Genomic DNA, 23,914 nt, shown 5'->3' on the forward strand with positions numbered 1-23,914 from the left:
CACTTGACAGTCCATAGAAATCTGCAAGGAATGAGAGTTTTGCATGCATATGACACAATATCTGGGATCTTTCGTTGGATCCGCGGTAAGATATGAACCTCACCTCTTCTGATTGACTTTTTCTGTATAACCACCATCAGTGAGATCAACACACAGAATAGCAGGACTCCGAAGCAGACCGCAACTAGGATGGAAGTAGTTTTATATCCCTGTTCTTAATGACAATAATACAGAAAGGTTTAACACATACACAGTCCGTCTTGCACAATAACATATTTACAAAAGGGAGTTAATAATTATATCCACTGCTTCCGGGCGATGAGTCAGGCTGAACATTCCACAATATGTGTGGTGCACATTGCACCAGAGGGAAGTGTGAGCCAGTCTAATTTACAGAGACAGTGCCCCCATGTTTCTGATGAGAACACGACAGTTCAGGTACAGCCAGAATCTGAAATTAGCTGAATTTCAACCAGACCATTTGAAAAATGCGGTGAGGAAAAGATATTCCAGTCAGTGAGAAAGTGCTCATAGCATCTTGAGAAAATGACTACAATACCAATTCAACTAATACAAACTCTAATGCTAGCTGGACTATTAATAATTCTAAGTACCTGCAGATGTGGACGGGACAGCAATTGGAGGCACATCGAGCCCTGTGGAGTATATTGTACAAAAGGTTCAGGAGGATGAAATTTCAGCACTTTCCATTTAAACGATAAATACTGTGCTTAATTTCCGGAACTAGTGAGTCAATTTAACAAAACAATGAACCCTAACCCCACTCTCCAAACCCTGTCACCCTCACCGGAACAAATCACACTGGCATCTTCCTTGTGATCACAGTCAGACTGAGCCGGCGATGAAGAAGGACAGTCGGCCAGAGAAGATTCGCTTCCAGTGCATTTCACCTCATCCAGCCAGATAACACCGTCACCCTGGGAAAAAGTAGCTCCTCCTGGGGCCAAAAGAGCGTGACCACAATCCAGCTGTCTGCAGACAACATTGGCATCGGCCATATCCCAGGAGTCATCACACACCGTGCCCCAGCTGTTATTGCACAGTATCTCAACTCTCCCGGAGCAGTTGGTGTTACCTCCAAACAGGCGCAACCAATGTCCAGAATCTAGCAAAGAGAATCAATGGTTATTATTGATGTAGTATAAGAAAGTAGTACATGTCAGATAGTTGGTATAATAAAGAGGAAGTAGCACCTGGTGAAAGCCCACGTTTACAATCATATTCTCGAATGCAGTCCTTTGATCTGTGGGGCTGCTCCTCAGTTACTTTTCCTTCTGTTGAGAAGAGAAACATGCTGACTGTATCACACACCAATGTTTGAAATGACACTCGCACATTTAGAGGTTTGTTGTGTTACCTGAACAAACAACACCAGCATCCTCCCTGTGTTCACAGTTGTGTTTACCCCACGGTTCTGTTTGACATTGCCAAAGGAACGATTCGTGTGAAATACATTCCATCCCATCGAGCCAAATGGGTCCGGATCCTTCTCCGAATGACTGAGCATAATAATCGATCGAACTGAGAGGACCGCACTGTAATTGTTTACAGATCACTTCTGCAACACGTTCAACAAGTGTATCCGAGCACACTGTTCCCCAGGTGCCATTGTAGAACACTTCCACTCTCCCCTCACAGCGATGCTTCCCATTCACCAGCCGCAGCTCTTTGTGCTCTGTCAATGACACAAGAAATATCCAGATAGTTAGATTGATAACTCGTTGTATGTTCATACTGCACAGCTCAACACATGCTGCACCGGTTGTGTTCACTGATTTCCAGTAATTATTTCAGAAAAGCGATAGAAAAACACTGACAGCCCATAAAGTAATAAAGAATAATCAACACGGATTTCACAACAGAAAAGACAAACAACGTTATTGAATTCTTTGAAGAAGTTACAGAAAGATAACAGGGATAATGCAGTCGATGTAATATGCATGTTTTTTTTTCAGAAGGCCTCTGACAAGGATCATGACTGAGGTCAGAGCCTGTGAAGTCAAGAGATCAGTGGAAGAATGATAGGAAACCAGCTACAAAGCACACCGTCCGGGTACAATGTGGTAACCCAGAATGGTGAAAGTTGGGAAGTGGTGTTCCACAGGGCTGGGATCACTGCTGCTCAACATTTACATGAGCGATTTGGATTTAGTCAAGGGAGACTTAATTTCAAAATTTAAGATGACAGCAATTTGGGGATATAGTTAACACTAAGAAAGACAGAGACAAAATACGGGAATACGTTAATAAACGTGCCGAATGGGCATACAATTGCCAAATAAGTTGAATAGAGATAAGTCTAAGGTGCTCAGTGTTGACAGGAAGAATAAAGAGGCCACGTACTTCTTGCAAAATAAGAGTCAAAATGATGTCGATCAGCAAAGAGATCTCGGGATACAGAGGCACTAATCACTTCGAAAGTGACAGAGACCGAAGTTAGTGATCATAAATATAGGATAATCACGAATAAATCTAATAAGAAATTCAGGAGAATTTGTTTGTTTTTTTACCTAGGGAGTGGTTTGAATTTTGAATTCCGAACACATGCAATTGCTGAGGTGATTTGCACTGATGCCTTTAAGGTAAAGCTATACAGGTACATGAGGCAGAAAGAAGCAGGAGGATATGCAAAGAGGGTTAGGTGCAATGATGTGGGGTGATACTCGTGGGCAACGTAAACACCACATTGACCAGTTAGTCCGAATGGCCAGATTCCGTGCTGTCCATTGTATGCAATTCGAAGCCATATCTTCCCTGTGAAACCGCGTGCACAACACTACGGAAAATGGGCACATGGAAGCACCTTCACCTGAACACATGATCCTCACATCTTCTTTATGAGAACAGTCGTGGTGACCCCACGATGCTGAGGGACATTCCCAGAGAAATGATTCGTTACCGGAACACGTCAGTTCATCCAACCAAACTGGCCCTGAGCCTGGTCCACAAGATGCAGGAAGTGCCAGGTCCAATGCCTTTCCACAACCCAGCTGTTTGCAAACCACGTCAGCGTCCGCCAGATCCCAGGAATCATCACAAACTGAGCACCAAGTCCCATTGTAATAAATCTCTACTCGGCCAGTACATGGGCTTCCACCGTCAGACAGCCTTAACTGCACGTGGTCTGTTGGATAACAGTACATGAGGATTATACTTTCAATAGACATTCACATCATCACTCAATACAACTGATTTTACCATCACCAGCTCAAAAAATGAACGTGAAAAGCACCTGTGACAGGTAAATAAAACTATACAACAGAATATCTGTTTACACTTACTTCTTACATAGAATGTAAAGAACGGCAATGTTTCAGATATGCTATTACATCTGGCTTTGACAAGTTCTGATCTCCAGTTCCCCTTTTATGTTTTGAACGCTGTGTACGGTGTCAAACAGGCAATCACTCACACGATTCACAGTTAATTTATACTCATGTTATATAACTGTATCTGTTCCTTGTCCATGTATGTTACCCTAATTTGTTATCTTGGTCAGACATTTACTGCCATCTCCTATTTCCCTCATCTTCAATTACAAGTGACTTGCATTTATCTAGCGCCATTAACGTAATTAAACATCCCAAGGCGCGATACAGGAGTGATATCAAAGACATTTTAACACAGAGCACAGAAAAATATATTAGGTCAGATGACCAAAAGCTAAGTCAAAGAGTTAGTTTTTATGGAACGTCTTAAAGCAGGAAAGACTGGTTGACAGGCAGAGATATTTAAGCAAGTAATTCTAGAGCATGTGACCTTCGCAAATAAAGGCACGGCCGCCAATGGTGCACAATTAAAACCAGGAATGCTCAAGAAGCCAGAACTGGGAGCTGCCAGTCTGGAGCCGATTGCAAAGACAGGAGCTGTGAGGCCAGGAAGGGATTTGAAAACAAGGATGAGAATTTTAAAACCTCTCGTTGCTGGGCAAAGTAGGTCAGTGGGCAGAGGGCAGATGCCTGAGTGGCAAATGGTCGAGACAGCGGAGCTTACAGAGGTTGTAACTAGTGAAGCCAGCCAGGATTGCATTAGCATCATCGAGTCTGGAGGGAACAACGCTATCGACAAGACGAGATAAGGGCAAATGCGGGTGATGTCATGGAGGTGAAAATAGACAGTGTTAATGAGGATATGGAGATTTGATAGGAGGATCACCCTGGGGTCAAATATAACACCAAGATTACAAGCTGTCTGGCTGAGTGACAGACAGTTGGCATGGCGAGAAATGGAGTTGGCAGCAAGGAAACATGCGATGGGGACTGATGTTTTCTATCTTTTCAATACTGAGTTGCAGGAATTTTCTGCTGATGCAGTACTGAATGTCAGCCTGGAATTCTCACAGTGTACAGGCATTGGAGGGCTCAAGAGTGTTGAATGTGAGGTAGAGTTGGATACAGTGAGATACATGTGGAAACTGAGGCTTTGTTTGCGGATATCACTGAAAGGCAGCATGTAAATGAGTAATGAAGTGTCAAAGGATCGATCCTCTGGTGACACTATAGGTGACTTTGCAGAAGCAGGAAGAGAAACCATTGCTGGCAACTTTCTGACCATGACTGTACAGATAATACTAGAACCAGCTGAGTGCAGTCCCACCCAGCCGTGTGTTAATGGGGAGGAATTGGACAAGTATTTCATGATCAATCATATAAAAATTTGAGACAAGTCAAGAAAGAGGAGGTGGAATCGTTTATATTTGTCACAATCACTTCGGATGTCATTTGTTTTCGGCCTGTGGTGTGGATAGAAAATTGATTTGCGTAATTGAAACATGCAGCTTCATATAAGATGAGCATGGATTTGGGAGGCGACAACACATTCAAGGACTTTGGCGAGGTACGATCAGTTGGAGCTGGGCAGTAACCTGCATGGACAGGTGGTCAATGGTTCCTTTCTGAGGAGAGGTGTGATGACTGCTGATTTGATGGAGAGGAGCCTGAAAATGTAGAGAGAGAGAGAGAGAAAGAGAATCGTTAATATTGCCAGCTAATATGGAACCCAGGAAGGGAATGTTTGTGTTCAGTAGTTTAATAGAAATAAGGTGTAGACAGCAAAATGTGGATACCATCAACAGCACAGGTTCAGAGAGAGAGTGAAGGATTCTAGGAGAGAAACAAGAAATGTGAATTCAGGGTGATCGTATGGGATGGGGGTGGGAACTGATAGGAAGTTAGGCCTGATGGGTTGGGGAAGAAAGGGAGGTGACTGAACGGATGTTTTTGAACTTTGTGACAAAAAGTCTATGAGCTCCTCTCAATTATTTTTGGAGTTCAGGTGGATGAGGCAGGGGAGTGGTTCAGGTGGAAGATTTATGATGGAGAATATTTGCTGTGCGTTTTCTTTGGCTTCCTGGATAATCTTTGTCAAACAGGAGGATTTAGTGAAGATGAAGAGGACCCAATGATGCTTTATGCGACTGATACATTCAGGATTATATTACCAGATAGTTCCCCACATGTCACCGTGCCTTTTTATGTTTTTCAATTATTTCAGGGAATGTTGGTGTCACTGGCAAGACCAGCAGTTTAATCCATGCTATTTATTACTTCATGATTACTTTATTACTCCACTTCATATTGGAGAATGTAAGGTCCACAAGTCCTACCCTTAAACATCAGCCTTGCAATATGCAGTATCTTCGTGTGGAACTACGTTCTAGGGTTGTATTGATTATAACATTATTAACATTATCATAAATCAATTTAATATTAATTGCATAAGAGAATCACTTACCTTTGAAAGGATGGGACTCTGTCTTTGACAAGGAATATATTTGAGTAATTTTAGATACATAAACCGCATGTCTGAACAGAGAAGATGCAGACCTGTCTGTCCAGACAGACTGCTGCAATTATGTTAAATGAGCAAACGAAACATGTGAGGTACATTAGCAATTGCGATTGTCTGTAAAAAATCAATGAACTAAACGACTAATTCTATCAATATATGACTGTTGGACCGGACCAAAGAGGGCAGAAAACAGGATCTCTCTGCAAAATGTTGGACAGGATCAGGAAGCGCCTACGGGCAATTGAACTGTCGATGTGCAGACCTCCCGGCTGAACAGAAACCAGTATTTAATCTGGACTGGACAAAAATGATTGGACTAATTGCGTCAGGCACTTTGGAGAATAAACATCAGCAATGTGACCCATCAGATACAGAAGTAGAAGACAAGGAGAAGACACATGGCTTCTGTAGGGGGGCATAAATGTTGGGTGGAGCTTAACATCTACCTAACTGAAGAACAAGATGACATACTCGACTCTGTCCAGTGACTGAGTGTGTAATAACCATTCAGCACTGTAAACTTCTGACGTGAAACGCTGGAATGTATTGATTTCCGCAGTGTCCGAAGAAAATGCTTACTGTAACCAATCGGTATCAAATCTGAATCATTAACTATCTCATATGTTGTAAGTTCCACATGTCGTATGCAAATAAATGTTCATTGGAACAACCCGAAAACATCTGCCCACACTCAAGCCAAAGGAGTGCAGGTTGGCAGGTAAATTGACCATTATAAATTGCCCCTAGCCGTGGTAGGGAAATATCGGGACAGATGGGGATGTGGTAGGAATATGGGATTAGTGCAGGATTATTATAAATGGGTGGTTGATGGTCGGCACAGTCTCGGTGGGCCGAAGGGCCTGTTTCAGTGTTGTATCTCTAAACTAAACAAAACTAAACTACAGTCTGCATTATGCAACATCCCCAGAACACATGCATGCATTAACATGCCACACAATGAAACTTTAAAGTGTCTAGTCCAAAACATCTGTCTACTTTTATACACAATCTAATGAAACTAGCACCAGACCAACTCCCACACAGCTACCTCCACTTATATACTATACAGTCGAACTGATTGCAAGCTTGGCGCCGGATTTGATACCACAGCTGAGAATCCAATTCCGTATTCTCTTTCTCATAAGGCCGTTATCTTTCACCTCTATCATCATTCACCTCCCTTCCTGCCTCAGCCCATCTGCTGCTGAAATGCTCACCCATGCTTTGTTGCCTGCAGAATCGAATATTTCAATGTTCTCCTGGGCGATCACCCATCTTGCATCCTCCAGAAACATCAGCTCATCCAAAGTTTTGTTGCCTTCCCTACATGAAGCTCCTCTCAGGAACGCCATGGCACTCGACGATCTACTGGTTTCCCTGCGATCAATACCCAGAGTTTCCAAATATGATCTTCATGTTCAGACACCTTCATGCTCTCCCCCTGCATCAGTATAACCATCTCCAGCCTGAATCATTTCAGGAGCTCTGCTTTTTTCTGAATACAGCTTGTTGCACTTCACCCACTTCAATTGCCCACAACTTTCAGTTTTGCCTTTAACCATCTAACCCCCAGATCTGAATTTCCACCAGAAATATTTCCGTGTCTCCGGCTCTTCAAATCCAACCATCTGACTAAGAACAATAACAAGAAATGCTGGAATCACTCAGCAGGTCTGTCGGCATCTGTGGAAAGGAGAAGCAGAGTTAACGTTTCTGGTCACTGACCCAAAACGTTAACTCTGCTTCTCTTGCCACAGATGCTGCCAGACCTGCTGAGTGAATCCAGCATTTCTTGTTTTTGTTTCAGAATTCCAGAATCCGCAGTATTTTGCTTTCATCTGACTAAACATTTCGTCACCCACTCTAACATCTCTTTGTTTGGCTCTGTGTCAGTTTTCTCTCCGTTTACATTCCTGTTAAACCCCTTGTGATGTATGTGTTAATTGACATTTCTGTAATACAAACGTTCTTGCTGTTTAATTGTGTCCGTGTCCTCTCTCTCTGTACACCACCCCAGCTCCCCAACCGCCCACCATCCTCTCCGACTCTCCTCGAGTGAAATTACTGCTTTGAGAAACCCAGGAACAAGTAACCGATATTATCACTTTTCTCAGCAGATTAGACATTTCACTTTTATGTTTTTGTAAAAGCAGTGAAGAATTTGCTTACCTGAACACAGGACCCCTACATCCATACTGTCAGTGAGAGACGAATTCAATGTGAATAAGATGCAGTTCTGGAGCTGCAATTCGTTTCCTTCACACTGGACATCATTCACCCAGATGGGTCCTTCACTCTCTCCGTCCTTTGAATAGTTATAAGCGGCTGTCGCTTCACCACAACCCAGCTGTGTACAGACTACATTGGCATCATTCAGGGTCCAGTGTCTATCCTGCAATCTCCCCCAGCTGCCATTGTAGTAAATCTCCACTCTCCCATCACACCAGCTTCCCCCGTTAGTCAGAATTAGTGACCAATTTTCATCTACAACATGAAACAGATTGAGAATGGTGAAACTGAAGCAAAATATCTCAGAATTTACTGCCACCCGAAAAGTCATTAATATTAATGGTTACTATTCCTGTCATCATTGTTCAGAAGGCTTGTTGAAAGATCATTTTCACCATTACCTTTTCTCTGTAAATACATTTTAGAGACGTACCGAGTAGCTTACGGTTGCTGAACTGGGGACAGAGGGTAAAATGAACTGTAGGTGATAGCCGAGGGACTGAAGGCCGTCCTCCTGTCCACATGCACTGATATTCCAGCTCTCGCCCTGTACTTGAAAATATCATCAACTTTTCTTCCAGTTTAACCTCCTTATATTCACATGGTCCATCTTCAACTCTTCCATTCTCTTCCTCAACATCTCTGTCTCTGCTTCTGGGGATAGGTTATTAACTAATATAAAGAGTAAACCCAGTGACTCTCACAGTTACCTTGTCTATGCTTCCTCACACCCCAATTCTTCGAATTACTCTATCACATTTTTTCACTTGCTCCATCTGCAATGTCTGGTGATGCAAACTTCCATACCAGTGGTTCCAGATATGTATTCCTTTTTCCTCAACCGAGGACTCTCCTCCCCTCCTCATCCACCCACCATGGTTGACAGGGCCCTCAAGCACGTCCATTCCATTCCCCAAACGTCTGCTTTCACCCTTTCCCCCTCCCGGAATAATGATAGGATTCTGATTCTCCTAATCTTCCACTCCATCAGCTTCCATATTCAACAGATCATCTTCCACCATTTCCACCACCTTTAATGTGGTGCCACGACAAAGCACATCTTCCCCTTCCCTCCACGTTTAACATTCTGAAGGGACCATTCGCTCTGTGGCACTCTGATTCACTCTTCAATCATTCTCAGCACCCCTTCCCCCAGGACCTTCCCATGAATGCGCAGGAGGTGCAGCCACTGCCCTGTTACCTCCACCTTTCTCACCATCCAAGCCGCCAAATACTGCTTCTAAGTGAAACAGCGATTTTCTTGTACTGCCTTCTCTTTAGTATACTGTATTCACTGTATTGACTGATCATGATACCGTCTGCTTTACATTGGGACACCAAACATAATTGAGTGCTTACTTTGCACAACACCTTTGTTCAGTCTGCAAGCTTTACCTTTAGCTTCCAGTTGCCTGTCCTTTTCATTATTTATTCTGCTCCCACTCTGACATCTCTCTCCTCTTTCTCCGACACAGTTCCAATGAAGATTAACATAAGTTTGAGAAACAGCACTTCCTCTTTCCACTAGACTCTTTACAGGCTTTTGGAATGAACACTGAATTCAGCAATTTCAGGAAAGATTCCCTCCCCTTTTTTGGACGATGTCTTGCCTTCCAATTTGCAGCTCCTCTCGAAATGTGTTTTTCACTTGGCCCATTCCTATCTCTTTCTGCCTTGCATTGTCCCATTTACCATTTAATTCTTCCTGCCTTCCACCATATCACAGATTGTTCCTTTCGTTCTTTCCTTGCTTTCCCCTTTCTTTAAAAACTGTTAAATCTCTAAGTTCTGATGAAAGATCTGCAAACTGTAAGGTTGATTCTGTTTCTTGCACCGCAGATGCTGCCAGAACTTCTGAGTATTTTCAGCACTTACTGTTTTTATTACCTATATTTTAAATTGTGAAACGTGGGAGCAATTTGCGTTGAGCAATGTCAAACGGACAGCGATCAGTTAACTGAGCAGATAATCTGTTATAAGAGGGCGCTGGTTGAGGGATAACTGGGAGAATTGTAATTTACATCAAGTTTGTGAAATAATCAAAGACATGGCATATTGGTGAAATAACGAGTTACTTCACTCACTATCATTTTATTGCCCTTAATGTAATGGAAATTAAAATTTATCTCATGCTATTTAGTTGGAAACAAGTTCACAGTTTTTTCTATTGCACAGCTGATCTTTGCAGAGAATTCCATGATAATTCATATTTGAACGGCCAACATTGAGAACAGTTTCAATGCTCGAGCAAAATTTCCATTCTATGGCAGTGGTCCTGGGAGCAAATTGCTGATTCTATAGCCCTTGAATAATGCCCTAGATTTACCACAAAGAGATATTATATGAGCGATAAGTACTAATCACGAGACATTGTATGTATTCAATGTTTACTGGAGTGAAGCTCTTTGATTCATTTGTAATTTAATTCAGACCAATAAACCGACAAACACATCTCAGAATCTTAGTGTCGAAGGAAGCATGGGATCAGCAAAACTAGTGAATCAGCGACCTGTGGAAATAGTTAATGATGCTTGACAGCAGAACAGTTGGTGTATTTCAGTTCAATTGACTGAGATGACTCACCCGTACAGATGACACTGGCGTCATTTTCATGGGAGCAGCTAAACTGATCCCAGGATGAAACAGGACACTCCCACAATCGCGTCTCATTCCCCCGACACCTGTAACTTTCCTTCCACACTGGACCGGCTCCCTTCCCAAAGTGAGCTCCTCCCGGGATTGAGGTTACTGTCCCACACTGCAAGTGCTCACAGACCACGTTGGCGTCTTCCAGATCAAAGTACATGTCACTCAGCGTCCCCCACTGGTCTCCATGCAGCACCTCCACCCGGCCAGAGCATCTGTTCGTCCCATCAACCAATCGAGGTCCATGTTTCCCTGTATTGGAAACGAATCCAAATCCAAATAATTTATAAATCATCCTCTGCATAGAAACAGCAAAATAGAAAATGGGTATAAAAGTTGAATCTTATGTACACGATTATCTATCCATACTTTACACAAATTATCTATCAAAAAACAATTAGAATTACCACAGCAACACAAAAGCAAAATACTGCAGATGTTGGAAACCTGAAATAAAACAGAAAATATTGGAAATACTGAGCAGGGCTAGCAGCATCTGTGGAGAGAGCAAGAGAGTTATGTTTCAGGTCTGTGTACTTTCATCACAATAATTACTACAGGACCTCTTTAAGAAGTTGGCTGAACACTCAAAAATTAACAGCTCTTCTTGCAAACGCTAATCGATTGTTGGTCTTTATCTCTTGGATTTTGGAATGTAAACGATGAAGGATGTGATGATTCAGTTGTATCTGTTGTCACGTTTGGGCACGGCACTTCACAAAACCATTGGCTGTGGAGGTTGTTCAGGACAGTGTCACTAGAATGGCAACAATGCTTTAAACGGTACATTATGAAGATAAGTTGCATAAACTTTGTTTGTAATAGATTTAGTTTAGAAGGATTACAGCTTATCTAGTTGATGTGTTTAAAATGGTTAAGGGGTTTGATAGATGAGCTATAGAAGATCTGGAGAACAAATACAAAACAAGCCCATTTCGGAGCTGCTTTTCTTTATGCGGATGTGGACATCTCTGGCAGAGGTGGCAGTTATTGCTCAACTCTATTTGCCCTTGAAACCGGTGTCAGGACCGTCCTCTTGAACTGCAATTGCCTGCATGGGGAATGTTCTTCTGCAATGCAGTAAGGTAGAGTTAAGGCAAAGTGTGCAAGCATAGACTGTACCTTTAGCTGCATGTGTTGTCAGCAGAGTGGGAAGTTTGGAATTTGGTAATTAGTGGCTAAGACTTAAATCTAGCCGTAACATTTAGCAATTCGCTTGGAATTAAAAACCAAACTGCAAGGCAGTTCATTGTTCGCAGTTAACAGGGTAAGTCAGGTTAGCAGTAAGCTGTCAATCAGCTGTGATTGTGCGAACTCGGGTAATTACTGTCAGCTGGAAACTGTCTGGACTGTTGTATCTCGAATGTGCCTCAAAAAGCATATAATATTGGACGTCATTGCAAGATGATTTGAGTAAAGGAGCAAGATGTTACTGCACCTATACAGGGCTTTGGTGAGACCACACCTAGAGCATTGTGTGCAGTTTTGGTCTCCTTATCTGAGGAAGGATGCCCTTGCCATTAAGAGTGTGCAAAGTAGATTTACAAGGCTAATTCCTGGGATGGCAGGATTCACGTATGAAGAGAGATCGGATCGACTCGGACTATATTCACTAGAGTTTAGAAGAATGAGAGAGGATCTCAGAGAAACCTATAAAACTCGAACAGTACTAGACAGGCTACATGCAGGGAGGATGTTCCCGATGGCTGGAGAGTCCAAAACCACGGGTCACAGTCTCCGGATATGGAGTATGCTATTTAGAACCGAGATGAGGAGAAATGTCTTCACTCAGAAGGTGGTGAACCTGTGGAATTCTCTACCACAGAAGGCAGTGGATGACAGATCTCTAAATATATTCAAGAAGGAGATAGATATCTTTCTTAATACAAAAGGAATCAAGTGATATGGGGAAAAACGGGAACAGAGTACTGAATTAGATGATAGGCCATTACTTTTTTTGAATGGCGGAGCAGGCTCCAAAGGGCTGTCTGGCCTACGCCTACTCCTATTTTCTATGATTCTATATTTAGACTTCTGGTAAGGCAGAGTGTAAACAAAGATTGCAATGTTAACTGAATACATTATGAACATAGTGGGAAGTTAGAGTTTGCTCAGAGTAAGAATTCGGTGCAGAGGGGTAAAAGGAAGTATTTTTTATTCTTTCACAGGGGGTGGGAATTTCGGGCTCGGACAGCATTTATTACCAATCCCGAACTGCCCTTGCAAAGATGGTGGTGAGCCGCCTTCTTGTACCACTGCAGTGCATGCGCTTTCAGTACACTCACAGTACTGTTAGCAAGGGACTTCCAGGATTTGACCCAGCGACAGTGAAGGACCGGTTATATAGTTCCAAATTAGGATGGTGTGTGCTTCGGAGGAGAACATGCAGATGGTGTTCCCATGCATCTGCTGTCCTCGTCCTTCTAGGTAGTAGAGGGTGAGCGTTCGGATGGAGGTGTTCTGTTTTGTCTGTTAAACTGGAGTCAGTGACTAGAGCAACCGGTTTAAAAGAGCGCCACAGCCAGCAGTAGCACAGCCTATTGGAAGGGGCTGAGAGACAGACACCTGGCAAATAGAGGGACAAACTCACTCAGTGAAGCAATTGTCAGGTCAGAGTGTGAGAGGGCGTGGGTAAGTTGTAAATACGGACTATGTTAATTGATGAGTGCTTAGTGTTTCGGCGTTAGCTAACCAGTAAAATAGTGTTAAAGCTAAAATGCATCAACAAATAATTTTACCTCTAAAATAAAGACAGACTAAGTTCTGGCAGAGCAGGTTTTTTTCTGGATATTGGAATTTGTCGAGAATGGAACTGAACCGAGGGAACTTGTCTGTAGTAGATATCTCAACCTGGAACCTCTCTGGCTCAGGATCATAGAGCTGTTGTGGGAATTGGAAAAACACCAACACATATGATAGCAAGAAGAGTATTTGACAGTTTGCTGCAGATTTCAGTCACACCTTGTCGAGAGCTGCAGGATCAGAATGAGGTTGTTGCAGCTTATAGTGTACAGATTTGAAATCCAGATGTAATGGAGAACGAGGATATACAGAAGTGAACAGGAACAAAGTACTGTCTATTTGTGAAGATCAGGATGAAGACTGTTAGAAGGACAGCCACAATGTTGACCGTGATACCTTTGAATAGGAAGCTGTTCAAAAGGAGGAGGAGTGGTGCATAATGTGATACTTTTAAGTGATTCAATAATTAGGGCATTAACAGTCCCACACAGTATTTTCCCAACTTGTGCGAAGTGAGGGTTATCTCAAATCAGAATGCAAGATTGGGGTGGAAATATCCAGTCGTTGTGGACCAATTAGGCATAAACAACATTGCAAAGAGTAGGCAAGAGGTTCTTTTCGGAGAGTACCAGGAGCTGAAATATAAAAGAAGATCTCAAGGATTATAATATCTGGATTATTATACAAGCCGCTTGCACATTGGCATAGGAAAAATAAACGATCAGGGAGATGAACACGTGCTTGAAGGTTATGATGTTGGAAAGAGGTGTTACCTTTCAAAGGACCTGGCACCTGTACTGGGATATTAAAGAACTATTCTGTTGGAATGTGAAGCACCTGAATCGGGTTGGGATCAGGGTCCCAGAATAAAGGATAAATAGGGTTGTTACAGGAACCTTAAACTAGTAAATGGGTGAGGGGAGGCTGGTGGGGGGCGGGGTGAGGGGGTAGAGCACAGTTGTAAATGTAGCATATCTAGGTGCTACAGGGAAATAGAAAACTAAAATATTCAACATTTGAGTCAGACCATTTTACGGTTTTACATCACGTGCCTTTGCGCTGAGAACAGCAGTTGCTTTCTTGAAAAAGCAGTTGTTAGAAATACTGACAGACCACGACGTTTTGGGCCATGTACTCTGCCCATTGTCTGGAGAAATAATTGTAATTGGTGGAAGCAGTCTGTTTATATGCAGTGCAGAACGGGAATGTGGGCAGGATCTTACTACTGATAGGTTATTACATGTTCTTGTTCTGTTTTTTCTTGGTCAGTTAATTATATTCCATGAGAGGTCAGTATATGCCATTATTCTTGCTGCTGATTCGTCAGTTATTGTGCATCGTGGCAAGTCAATCCATGCTACTGTTCTGGTCGTGGTTTGTTGGCTGCACAGCAGGTGCTTGTGCGTTTCTCGAGGAGGGAAACCCTGATATTCACCGAGGAACAGGTCACTGTTAGGGGGAAGGTCTTGTGTTTATCGGTCTCCATAGCTTCCTTGACGCAGTGAACGGCACAAGCCTGCCATCAAGGAAGCTCAACTCAATGACCACCGCATTGAATGGTCCAATTCCAAACTCAACCTCATCTATTATGGACTGGCGTGCACGACACAAGAACATCATAAGTATAAAAGAGACCAAAAACATGCAAAAATACAAAAAGAAAAATGCACAGATCTTCGTGAATGGCAGAGATACAAAGAATAGCAAAGGATGACAAAACAGTTCGCAAGAGCTACAAAACTTTTACAATAACTTCAGAAATATATTGTCATTAAAAGCAATGTGGTCTCATTACAATGACAGTTGTGATATTATAAATGAAAATAAGGAAATGGCAGGAATTATGCATAATTTCGTTGCATCAGTATTTACATGGACACAACTTTTATTAAGGTTCTTTGTTGCCGCAGTCGGACAAATGCTGCCCTGACATTGAGGGCAGTCACTGTCATCTGGAATGCAGCTTTATCATACATGTTTGTACAAAGGGTGTGATGTGGTCTGAAGCTGAGGGGTCCGACAAACCCAAACTGAGCATCAGTGAGTAGTTTATTGGTAAGTACTGCTTGATAGCGCTGTAAACAACACCTTCCGTCCCTTTGTTAATGATTGAGAGCAAACTGCTGGATCAGTAATTAGAAAATTGCAATTGTCACACTGCTATTTAAAGAAAGGTTAGCGAGAGAACCAAGGCAATTATAGATTGGTTAGCCTAACAGCAGTTGTCAGGAAATTACTAGAGTGTACATTTGAAGATGGAGTGTCTGATCACCTTGAAAAGTGACAGCCAATCAGAGAGAGCCAGCGTGGATTTGTAAAAGGTAGATCATGCTTGATGAACCTGATCAAATATTTTGTGGAGGTAACTAAAGTAGAGAACAGGGGAACCTGAATGGATGTTATTCAGATGAACTTCCGGAAAGCACTCAGCAAAATCTCTTGTAACTGATTGTTGGCTAAACTTGAAGCTCATAGAATTTAGGGAAATTATTGACCTGCTTCGGACGTTTGTTTAGTGGCAGGAGATAGACAGCAGGGATAATGGGCAGATCATCTAACTGGCAGGATGTGATGGCGCCGTCCCACAGGAACCTCAACTATTCACCATATTTATTAATGACTTAGATCTCTGGATAGAAAGCCACATATAATTGACATACTCAATATTGCCATTGAAATAAAATATCAGCCATATTGTAATCATGCATATTTTAAGCATAACTTTACAAAAAAAAAGATTCCGTGACTGTGTAAAACTATTTCAATATTGGTGAGCGTGAGGTGTCCAATTTGGACTTAAAAAGATTACAGTATTTTCTACATGGTGAAAAGCCGGATGCAGCACAGGGAAAATAGACTTCAGGGTCATGGGAAAGTACAGGAACGAAAATCAAAGCAGCCAATGGAATACTGGGATTTATGTCTAGAGGAATGGAATACAAGGGTGAAGAAATGATGCTGCAGCTAAAAAAAAACTGGTCAGGCCCCATCTGGTGTAATGTTAAGCTATGGGCAATATGCTTTGGGAAGGATATGTTGACCAAGGAGAGTGTGCAGCATAAAAGATGCGAGAATGATTCCTTGGCTTCAAATGTTTCTGTTTTTTATTCATTCATTTGATGTGGGTGTCGCCGGCAAGGCCAGCATTCATTGCTCATGCATCGTTACCTTTCACAACTGGGTGACTTGTTAGGCTATGTAAGAGGACAGTTAAGAGTCAACAGCATTGCTGTAGGTCTCTGGTCACATGTCGGCCAGACCAGGTAACAATGGCAGATTTCATCCCCTAAGGATATGACGAAACAAGATTTTTTTAAATAACAATCGACAATGGTTTTATGGTTACCATTACTGAGACTAGTTTTTAATTCCAGATTTATTAACTGAATTTAAATTCCACGAGCTGCGATGGTGGGAATTGAACCAGCGTCCCCAGAATTAGCCTGGGACTCTGGATTGCTAGTCCAGTGACATTAGCACCACACCATTGCCTCCCCTCATTATGAAGAAGGATTACACAAACTGTGGCTGGGTTCCCTGAAATTTATAAGAGTCATGTCCTTTCACATTCCCAGCCTATGTCTTCCAGCTGCTGGAAAGTCTTTGGGAATTCTGCAGGTGAGCTACTTGCCACAGAATGCCGATCATCTGACCTGCTCCACTCGCCACTACATTATTGTGAATGGTCTAGTTCAGTTTCTTGTCAATGACAACACCCAGTAGGATTTGATGGTGGTAGTGAATTCACTGATTATAATAGCTAGGGGAGATGATATTGTCTCTCTTGTTGGAAATAGTCATTAACTGACACGGAGGTGGTGAGTGTGTTACTTTCTACCTATCAGCCCAAGTCTAAATAATGTCCGGATTCTTGATGTAATTGGGCATGAACTGTTTCTTAATCCAAGGAATTGTGAATGGAACTAAAGACCATGCAATTCTCAGCAAAAAGCCCAACTTCTGACATTTTGATGGTGGGAAGGTAACTGACGAAGCACCAGAAGATAGTTGGGCCTCAAAGAACAATTAGGAAACACATTTTTCGATAAAAACAGCGGCAATCTGGAACTTTCCCTAACAACGTCCAAAGTAAAGAGCTGTGGATGTTACATCTAATCTAAATTTTCAAGACTAATATTGATAGATTTTTTTAAGCTCGGTGTATCAAGGAATCTGGGTCAAAGCCAGGTAAAGAGACTTGAAGAACATATCAGGTATGATCTAACTGAATGATCGAACAGGCTAGTGCAACTGAAAGCTCTGTACTGATAATGTGGATATGTGTCCGATCCTGTCATATTTAGCGGGTAAAATACACACTTTCTATAAAATAACTTTGTAATCTTTCAATTCTGGCCTGATTGCACTGAGCAGTGCTGGAGTACAGCCGTGCTTTTATACCCTGCCGTTCAGTTAGTGTTAACGTGGGCACAGTGGAGCAGTGGTTTGCATCACAGCTCCAGTGACCTGGGTTCAGTTCTGGGTGCTGTCTGTGCGGAGTTTGCATGTTCTCCCTGTGAATGCGTGGGGTTCTGCCGCGTGCTCTGGTTTCATCTCACAGTGAAAGACTTGCAGGTCGAAAGTAAATTGACCATTGTAAATTAACCCGACTGTGGGTAGGTGCAAGGAGAGTGGTAGGTAATGTAGGATCAGTAGAAATGGGTGGTTGTTGGTCGACAGACAGTCGGTGGGCCGAAGGGCCTGCTTCAGTACTGTATGATAAGAATACTAACGTGGGCAGGGAGGATCAGAAGGCTATTGTAATGTCGGATCATTCGTGGTGTTCAAATTAAAGTATCGAAATAGGCCAGTGCATATTCATTTAGTCAACTCCCAACTGTTGCAGCCAATATTCAATTCTAAATATACATTCGGTGCAGTGGTAAACAAACTTGCGAAAATTCTGCTTCTTGCAAAATAAATGTTAAGATTCAGAACCATCTTGTTTACCAGTAATTGTGGGTATTTTGTACCACGTTACACCAGACCTTTAGCAGTAATAATAAACTATAATGACTAGTTTAGATATGAACCTTTCAGACAGAAACATGGGAATGCCACCTTCCTCAGTTTTCCACATATTAAGCAGGGAGTTGTCTGCTTTTCAGTAAGTCTGTACTCACCGGAACAGATCACACTGGCATCGTTCCTGTGGCTGCACTCCTGCTGATTTCCTTGAAAAAGACGGCAGTCCAATAAACTGGTCTCATTTCCAGTGCAGTCAAAGATATCAGACCGTACGAGCCCAATGCCCTCTCCAAAATGAGCATATCTTGGCACCGACACGGCGACTCCACACTGAAGCAGATTACAGGCCACATTGGCGTCTTTCAAATCCCAGTCAAGGTCACACACTGTTCCCCAGTTTTCACCGTACTGGATCTCCAGTCTGCCTGAGCATGGGGAGTCTCCGGATGTTAGTCGAGGATATCTGTGATCTTAATAAGCATATTATATCATAATTAGCATAATACGTTAATAATCACAATAATACATAGATTTTTATTTCAATACGCATCTGATTAATCACAGATCTGGCACGAGCCGTTCTCAGATTCTGTTCAAAACTGATGATGCTGGGTTTCCTGTATCACTACTGCTTATAATGTGACAGGACTATAATCTTTAAAATGTGCCTTTATTTATTTATAACTTACCCAGTCGCCGTCACTGTATCAGCAGTTAGAACTGGGCAAGAAGTATTGTGTGACAAGAACTGGTGCTGGGAGTACTGTTGTTCATATTTAACATAAATGATTTCGACGCAGAAAAAGGACGTACAATTGTAATATTCACTAATGACATTGACTTGGAGCAATAGTTAATACAAAGGCAGATTGTGAGAAAAATACTTCATGTTAACGAAATTGTAAATGAATTTTCATGCAGATAAATGTGCACTTACACATTTGGGTAGGAAGACTGAGAACCCATACTCCTTGGACAATGATAATCTAAATTGTGTCGCGGAGCAATGGGACTCAGGGGTGCAGATATAAAAATCAATAAAATAGCAATACAGGTTAACAAAGCTCTGGAAAATACAAAAAAAAATGAGTTTTATTAAAGAGAGATACGTTGAAAGGGGAGTCACACCCAGCACAAGGAAAGATTTGGTGTTGATTGGGAGGAGGTTGATTGGGTACTAACCAGTCAGTGTTTCCCTACTTTTCTAGGCAGTGTGCAACTGAGCAACTTCACACCATATCAGTTGAATCCTAGTGCTGTAACTGCTGTAACTGTACTGGATCAGCTTGGCTAGAGTTGTCGCTAGTTTTAGAGCACTGATCTTCAGCACTACAGCTGGAGTGTTATCAGGCCTTTAACTTTTGCTTTGTGCTGCGTGCTCAGCCGCTTCTTAATGTTGTGTGCCGTAATCTTCGGAATGGACCAAACAATAGAACGCATTTGCACAGCGCTAACCCATTGACATGAATTGTCACACAATACTTCTCAACTTTTGTCAGTCTGAATAACTACCTTTAACCCACAATTTGTTGACTGTTTTGTAGCCAGTTTGCTACAGTCTGTCTTGATCACCCTTCAAAGCCCTTCGTATGCAATTAATTACCCTGCAACCACATTCACAGTTTTAAGTTTAAAAACTGGACAGACAGTTTGCGACTAACAAGCTGCAGCAGTCAGCATATAATCATAGAATGTTTACAACACAGAAGGAGGCCATTCAGCCCGTTGTGTCCATGCTGGATATCTGTAAGAGCACCTCACTAGTCCTATGCTTCTGCCCTTTCTACATAGACATGCAAAGATTTTCTCTTCAGGTGCTTGTCCAATTCCATATTGAAAGCCACAATTGAATCTGTCTCCATCAGACTCGCAGGCAGAACATTCCAGATCCTAACCACTCACTACGTTAATAAGTCTTTCCTCATGTCACGGTTAGTTCTTTTCCCATCCACCTTATAACAGTGGCCTCAGGTTATTGACCTTTCTGCCAAGAGGAAAAGTTCCTCTCTATCTACTCTGTCTGGACCACTCGTGATTTTGAATAACCTCAATCAAATTTCCTCGCAGCCTTCTCTGTTTGAAGGAGAGCAACCACAGCTTCTCCAATCTATCATTATAACTGAAGTCTTTCATCCCTTGAACATTCCTTGTAAATCCTTTCTGCACACACTCTTAAGCATTCACATTCTACTAAAGTGCCATATTCAGAATTGTACACAATCGATCAGTTGAGGTGAAGCCAGTGTTTCACAAAGGTTCATAATAACTTCCTTACTTTTGTACTCCATGCCTCTATTTAAAAAGACCAACATCCCTATTAACCACTTTCTCAACCTGCCCTGCGACATTCAACTATTTGATCCCAAATACTCCCAGATCACTCTCGTCCTGCAGTCACTTTAGAACTGTACCCTTTAAAAGAGACTGGCAACTAGCATTAAAAGAAGTTCCAATATTTTTTATAGACAGATAACTAGCAAAAAGTTGGTAAAAGGAGGAGTGGGGCCGATCAGGGACCAGAAAGGGGATTTAATATAGCTGAGCTATTAACTGAACTCTTTGCATCTTTCTTTACCAAGGAAGAAGATACACCTCAGGCAATGGTAAAAGAGCTGGTAATTCACATACTAGAGGGGTTTAACATTAATAAAGAGGATGTTTTAGATATACCCTGTTATATACGAACATACGGATGAACATACGAGTTAGGACCAGGAGTAGGCCACTCGATCCCTCGAACCTGCTTCACCATTCAATAAGTTCACGGCTGTACTGATTTCTCCACATTTCCACCTACCCACGATAACCTTCCACCCCCTTGGTTATCAAGAATCTATCTACCTCTGTTTTTAAAAAAATCAAAGACTCTGCTTCCACTGCCTTTTGAAGAAGAAAATTACAAAGACTCACGACTCTCTGAGAGATAGAAATTCTCCTCATCGCTGTCTTAAATGGGCGACCCCTTATTTTTCAACTGTGACCCCTAGTTCGAGATTCTGCCACCAGGGGAAACATCTTTTCCACATCCACCCTGTCAAGACCCCTCAGGATTTTATATGTTTCAATCAAGTCGCCTCTTACTCTTCTAAATTCCAGCGGATACCAGCCTAGTCTGTCAAATCTTTCCTCGTACAACAGGTCACCCATTCCAGATATTAGTCTAGTAAACCTTCACTGTACTGCCTCCAAGGCATATACATCATTCCTTAAATAAGGAGACCAGTACTGTACACAATACTCCAGATGTGGTCTCAGCAATAATCTGTATAGCTGAAGCATAGCCTCCCTACTTTTGTATTCAATTCCACTCACGATAAATGATCACATTCTACTAGCTTTCTTAATTACGTTCTGTACCTGCATACAAATGTTTTGAGATTCATACACTGGGACACGCAGATCCCTCTGCATCTCAGAGCTCTGCAATCTCTCACCATTTATATAATATGCTTCTCTTCTATTCTTGCTGCCACGATGGACAATTTCCCACTTTCCCACATGAAACTCCATTTGACAGGTCTTTGCCCACTCACATAACCTATCTATATCCGTTTGCAGACACCTTATGTCCTCTTCACAAGTTACATTCTTACCTATCTTTGTGTCATTAGCAAATTAAGCAACCATACCTTCGGTCCCTTCCTCCAAGTCATTGATATAAATTGTGAAAATGTGATGTCCCAGCACAGATCCCTGTGGCACACCACTCATTACATCTTGCCAACCAGACAATGAGCTATTTATGCCTACTCTCTGCTTCCTGTTAGCTACCCAATCTTCTATCCATGCCAATATGTCACCCCCTACACCATGAGATTTTATTTTCTGCAATAACCTTTGATATGGCAACTTATCAATGCCTTCTGGAAATCTAAGTACAATATATCGAGCGGTTTCCCTTTATCCACAGCACTTGCAACTCCCTCAAAGAACTCCAATCACTTGCTTAAACGTGATTTCCCTTTCACAAAAATATGTTGACTCTGCCTGATGACCTTGAATTCATCTAAATGCCCTGCTGTAACATCTTTAATAATAGTTTGTAACATTTTCCCAAGACAAATGTTCAAGTAAGTTGCCTGTAGTTTCCTGCTTTATAAATCCCTTCCTTTCTGAATAAAGGCTTTGCATTTGCTATTTTCCAAACTAAAAGAACCTACCCCGAATCCAGGGAATGTTGGAAAATTAAAATTAACGCATCAACTATCTCACTAGCTACTTCTTTTAACACCTTTGGATGAAGTCCATCAGGACCCGGGGACCCGTCAGCTCGCAGTTCCAACAATTTGCTCAGTACCATTTCCCTGGTGATTGTAACTTTTTTGAGTTCTTTCCTCCCTTCCATTTCCTGACTTACAGCTAATACTGGGATGTTACCTTTACCCTCAATATTGAAGACCGATGCAAAATATCTGTTCAATTCACCTGCCATCTCCTTATTACCCATAATTAATTCCCCAGACTTATTTTTTACAGGATCAACGCTCACTTGGTTAACTCTTTTCTTTTTTGAACCATATCTATATAAACCCTTACTATCTGTCATTATATTTCTATCTAGCTTTCTCTCGTACTCTAATGTTACCTTCCTTATCAATCTTTTAGTCGTTATTTGCTTTTTTGTATATATTCTGCCCAATCATCTGACCTGCCTCCTCCCATTTTTGTGCAATTATAGGCTTTTTCTTTAAGTTTGATACGAACTTCAACTGTTTTACTTAACCACAGATTGCGGTCCCACTCTTGGAATGTTTCTTTCTCATTGAATTGTATCTACTCTGTATATTCTGAAATATTCCCCTAAATATCTCCCACTGCATCTCTATTATCCCTTAACCTGATTTGCCAGTTCACTTTAGCTAGCTCTGCGTTCATGCCCTCATAATTGCCCTTATTTAAAGTACTAGTCATGGACCCACTCTTCTCTCCCTCAAACTGAATGTAAAATTCAATCATATCATGATCGCTGCATCCTAAGGGCGCCTTAACTATGAGGTCATTAATTATTGGTATCTCGTGGCACAATACCAGGTCCAGGATTGCCTGCTCTCTGGTTGGCACCGCAGCGTATTATTCCAAGAAATTATCCCGAAAATACTCTGTGTACGCCTTATCTCGGCGACTTCGGCCATCTGATTTTTCGAGCTACATGTAGGTGAAAATCTCCCTATAATTATCGGTGTACCTTTCGGACAAGCTTCCATTATTTATTCCTTTATACTCCGTCCCACAGTGTGTTTAAGGTTAGGTGGCCTGTGCACCACTTCTGACAAGTGACCTATTGCCTTTATGAATTTTCATCTCTACCCCAACGACTTCCACATCCTGGTCTGCTGAACTTAGGTCATCCCTCACTATTGTGCTAATACCATCATTATTTAACAGAGCGACCCCTCTGCTTATTCCTAGCTTCCTGTCCTTCCTAAATGCCATGTATCCTTCAATATTCGGGTCCCAATCTATATAGTGTACAGGACACAATTTCAAAGTTTGCAGATGACACAAATTTTGGAAGCAT

At 42.0% G+C, this 23,914-nt stretch overlaps 1 protein-coding gene across 1 annotated transcript; it reads right to left on the reverse strand.

Annotated features, from left to right (window-relative positions):
• Positions 1-4,880: 4,880 nt before the first annotated feature.
• Positions 4,881-23,914, reverse strand: LOC137359218 (scavenger receptor cysteine-rich type 1 protein M130-like). The gene is made up of 5 exons (XM_068025278.1): positions 23,869-23,914; positions 18,552-18,782; positions 10,624-10,938; positions 7,981-8,295; positions 4,881-4,957 (listed from the first exon to the last, which is right to left on the reverse strand). Exons 1-5 carry the CDS (start codon positions 23,912-23,914, stop codon positions 4,902-4,904), a joined length of 963 nt encoding a protein of 320 aa, XP_067881379.1. The 3' UTR covers positions 4,881-4,901.

This window comes from Heterodontus francisci, unplaced genomic scaffold, assembly GCF_036365525.1.
Source record: "Heterodontus francisci isolate sHetFra1 unplaced genomic scaffold, sHetFra1.hap1 HAP1_SCAFFOLD_124, whole genome shotgun sequence".
NCBI classification, from domain to species: Eukaryota; Metazoa; Chordata; class Chondrichthyes; order Heterodontiformes; family Heterodontidae; genus Heterodontus; species Heterodontus francisci.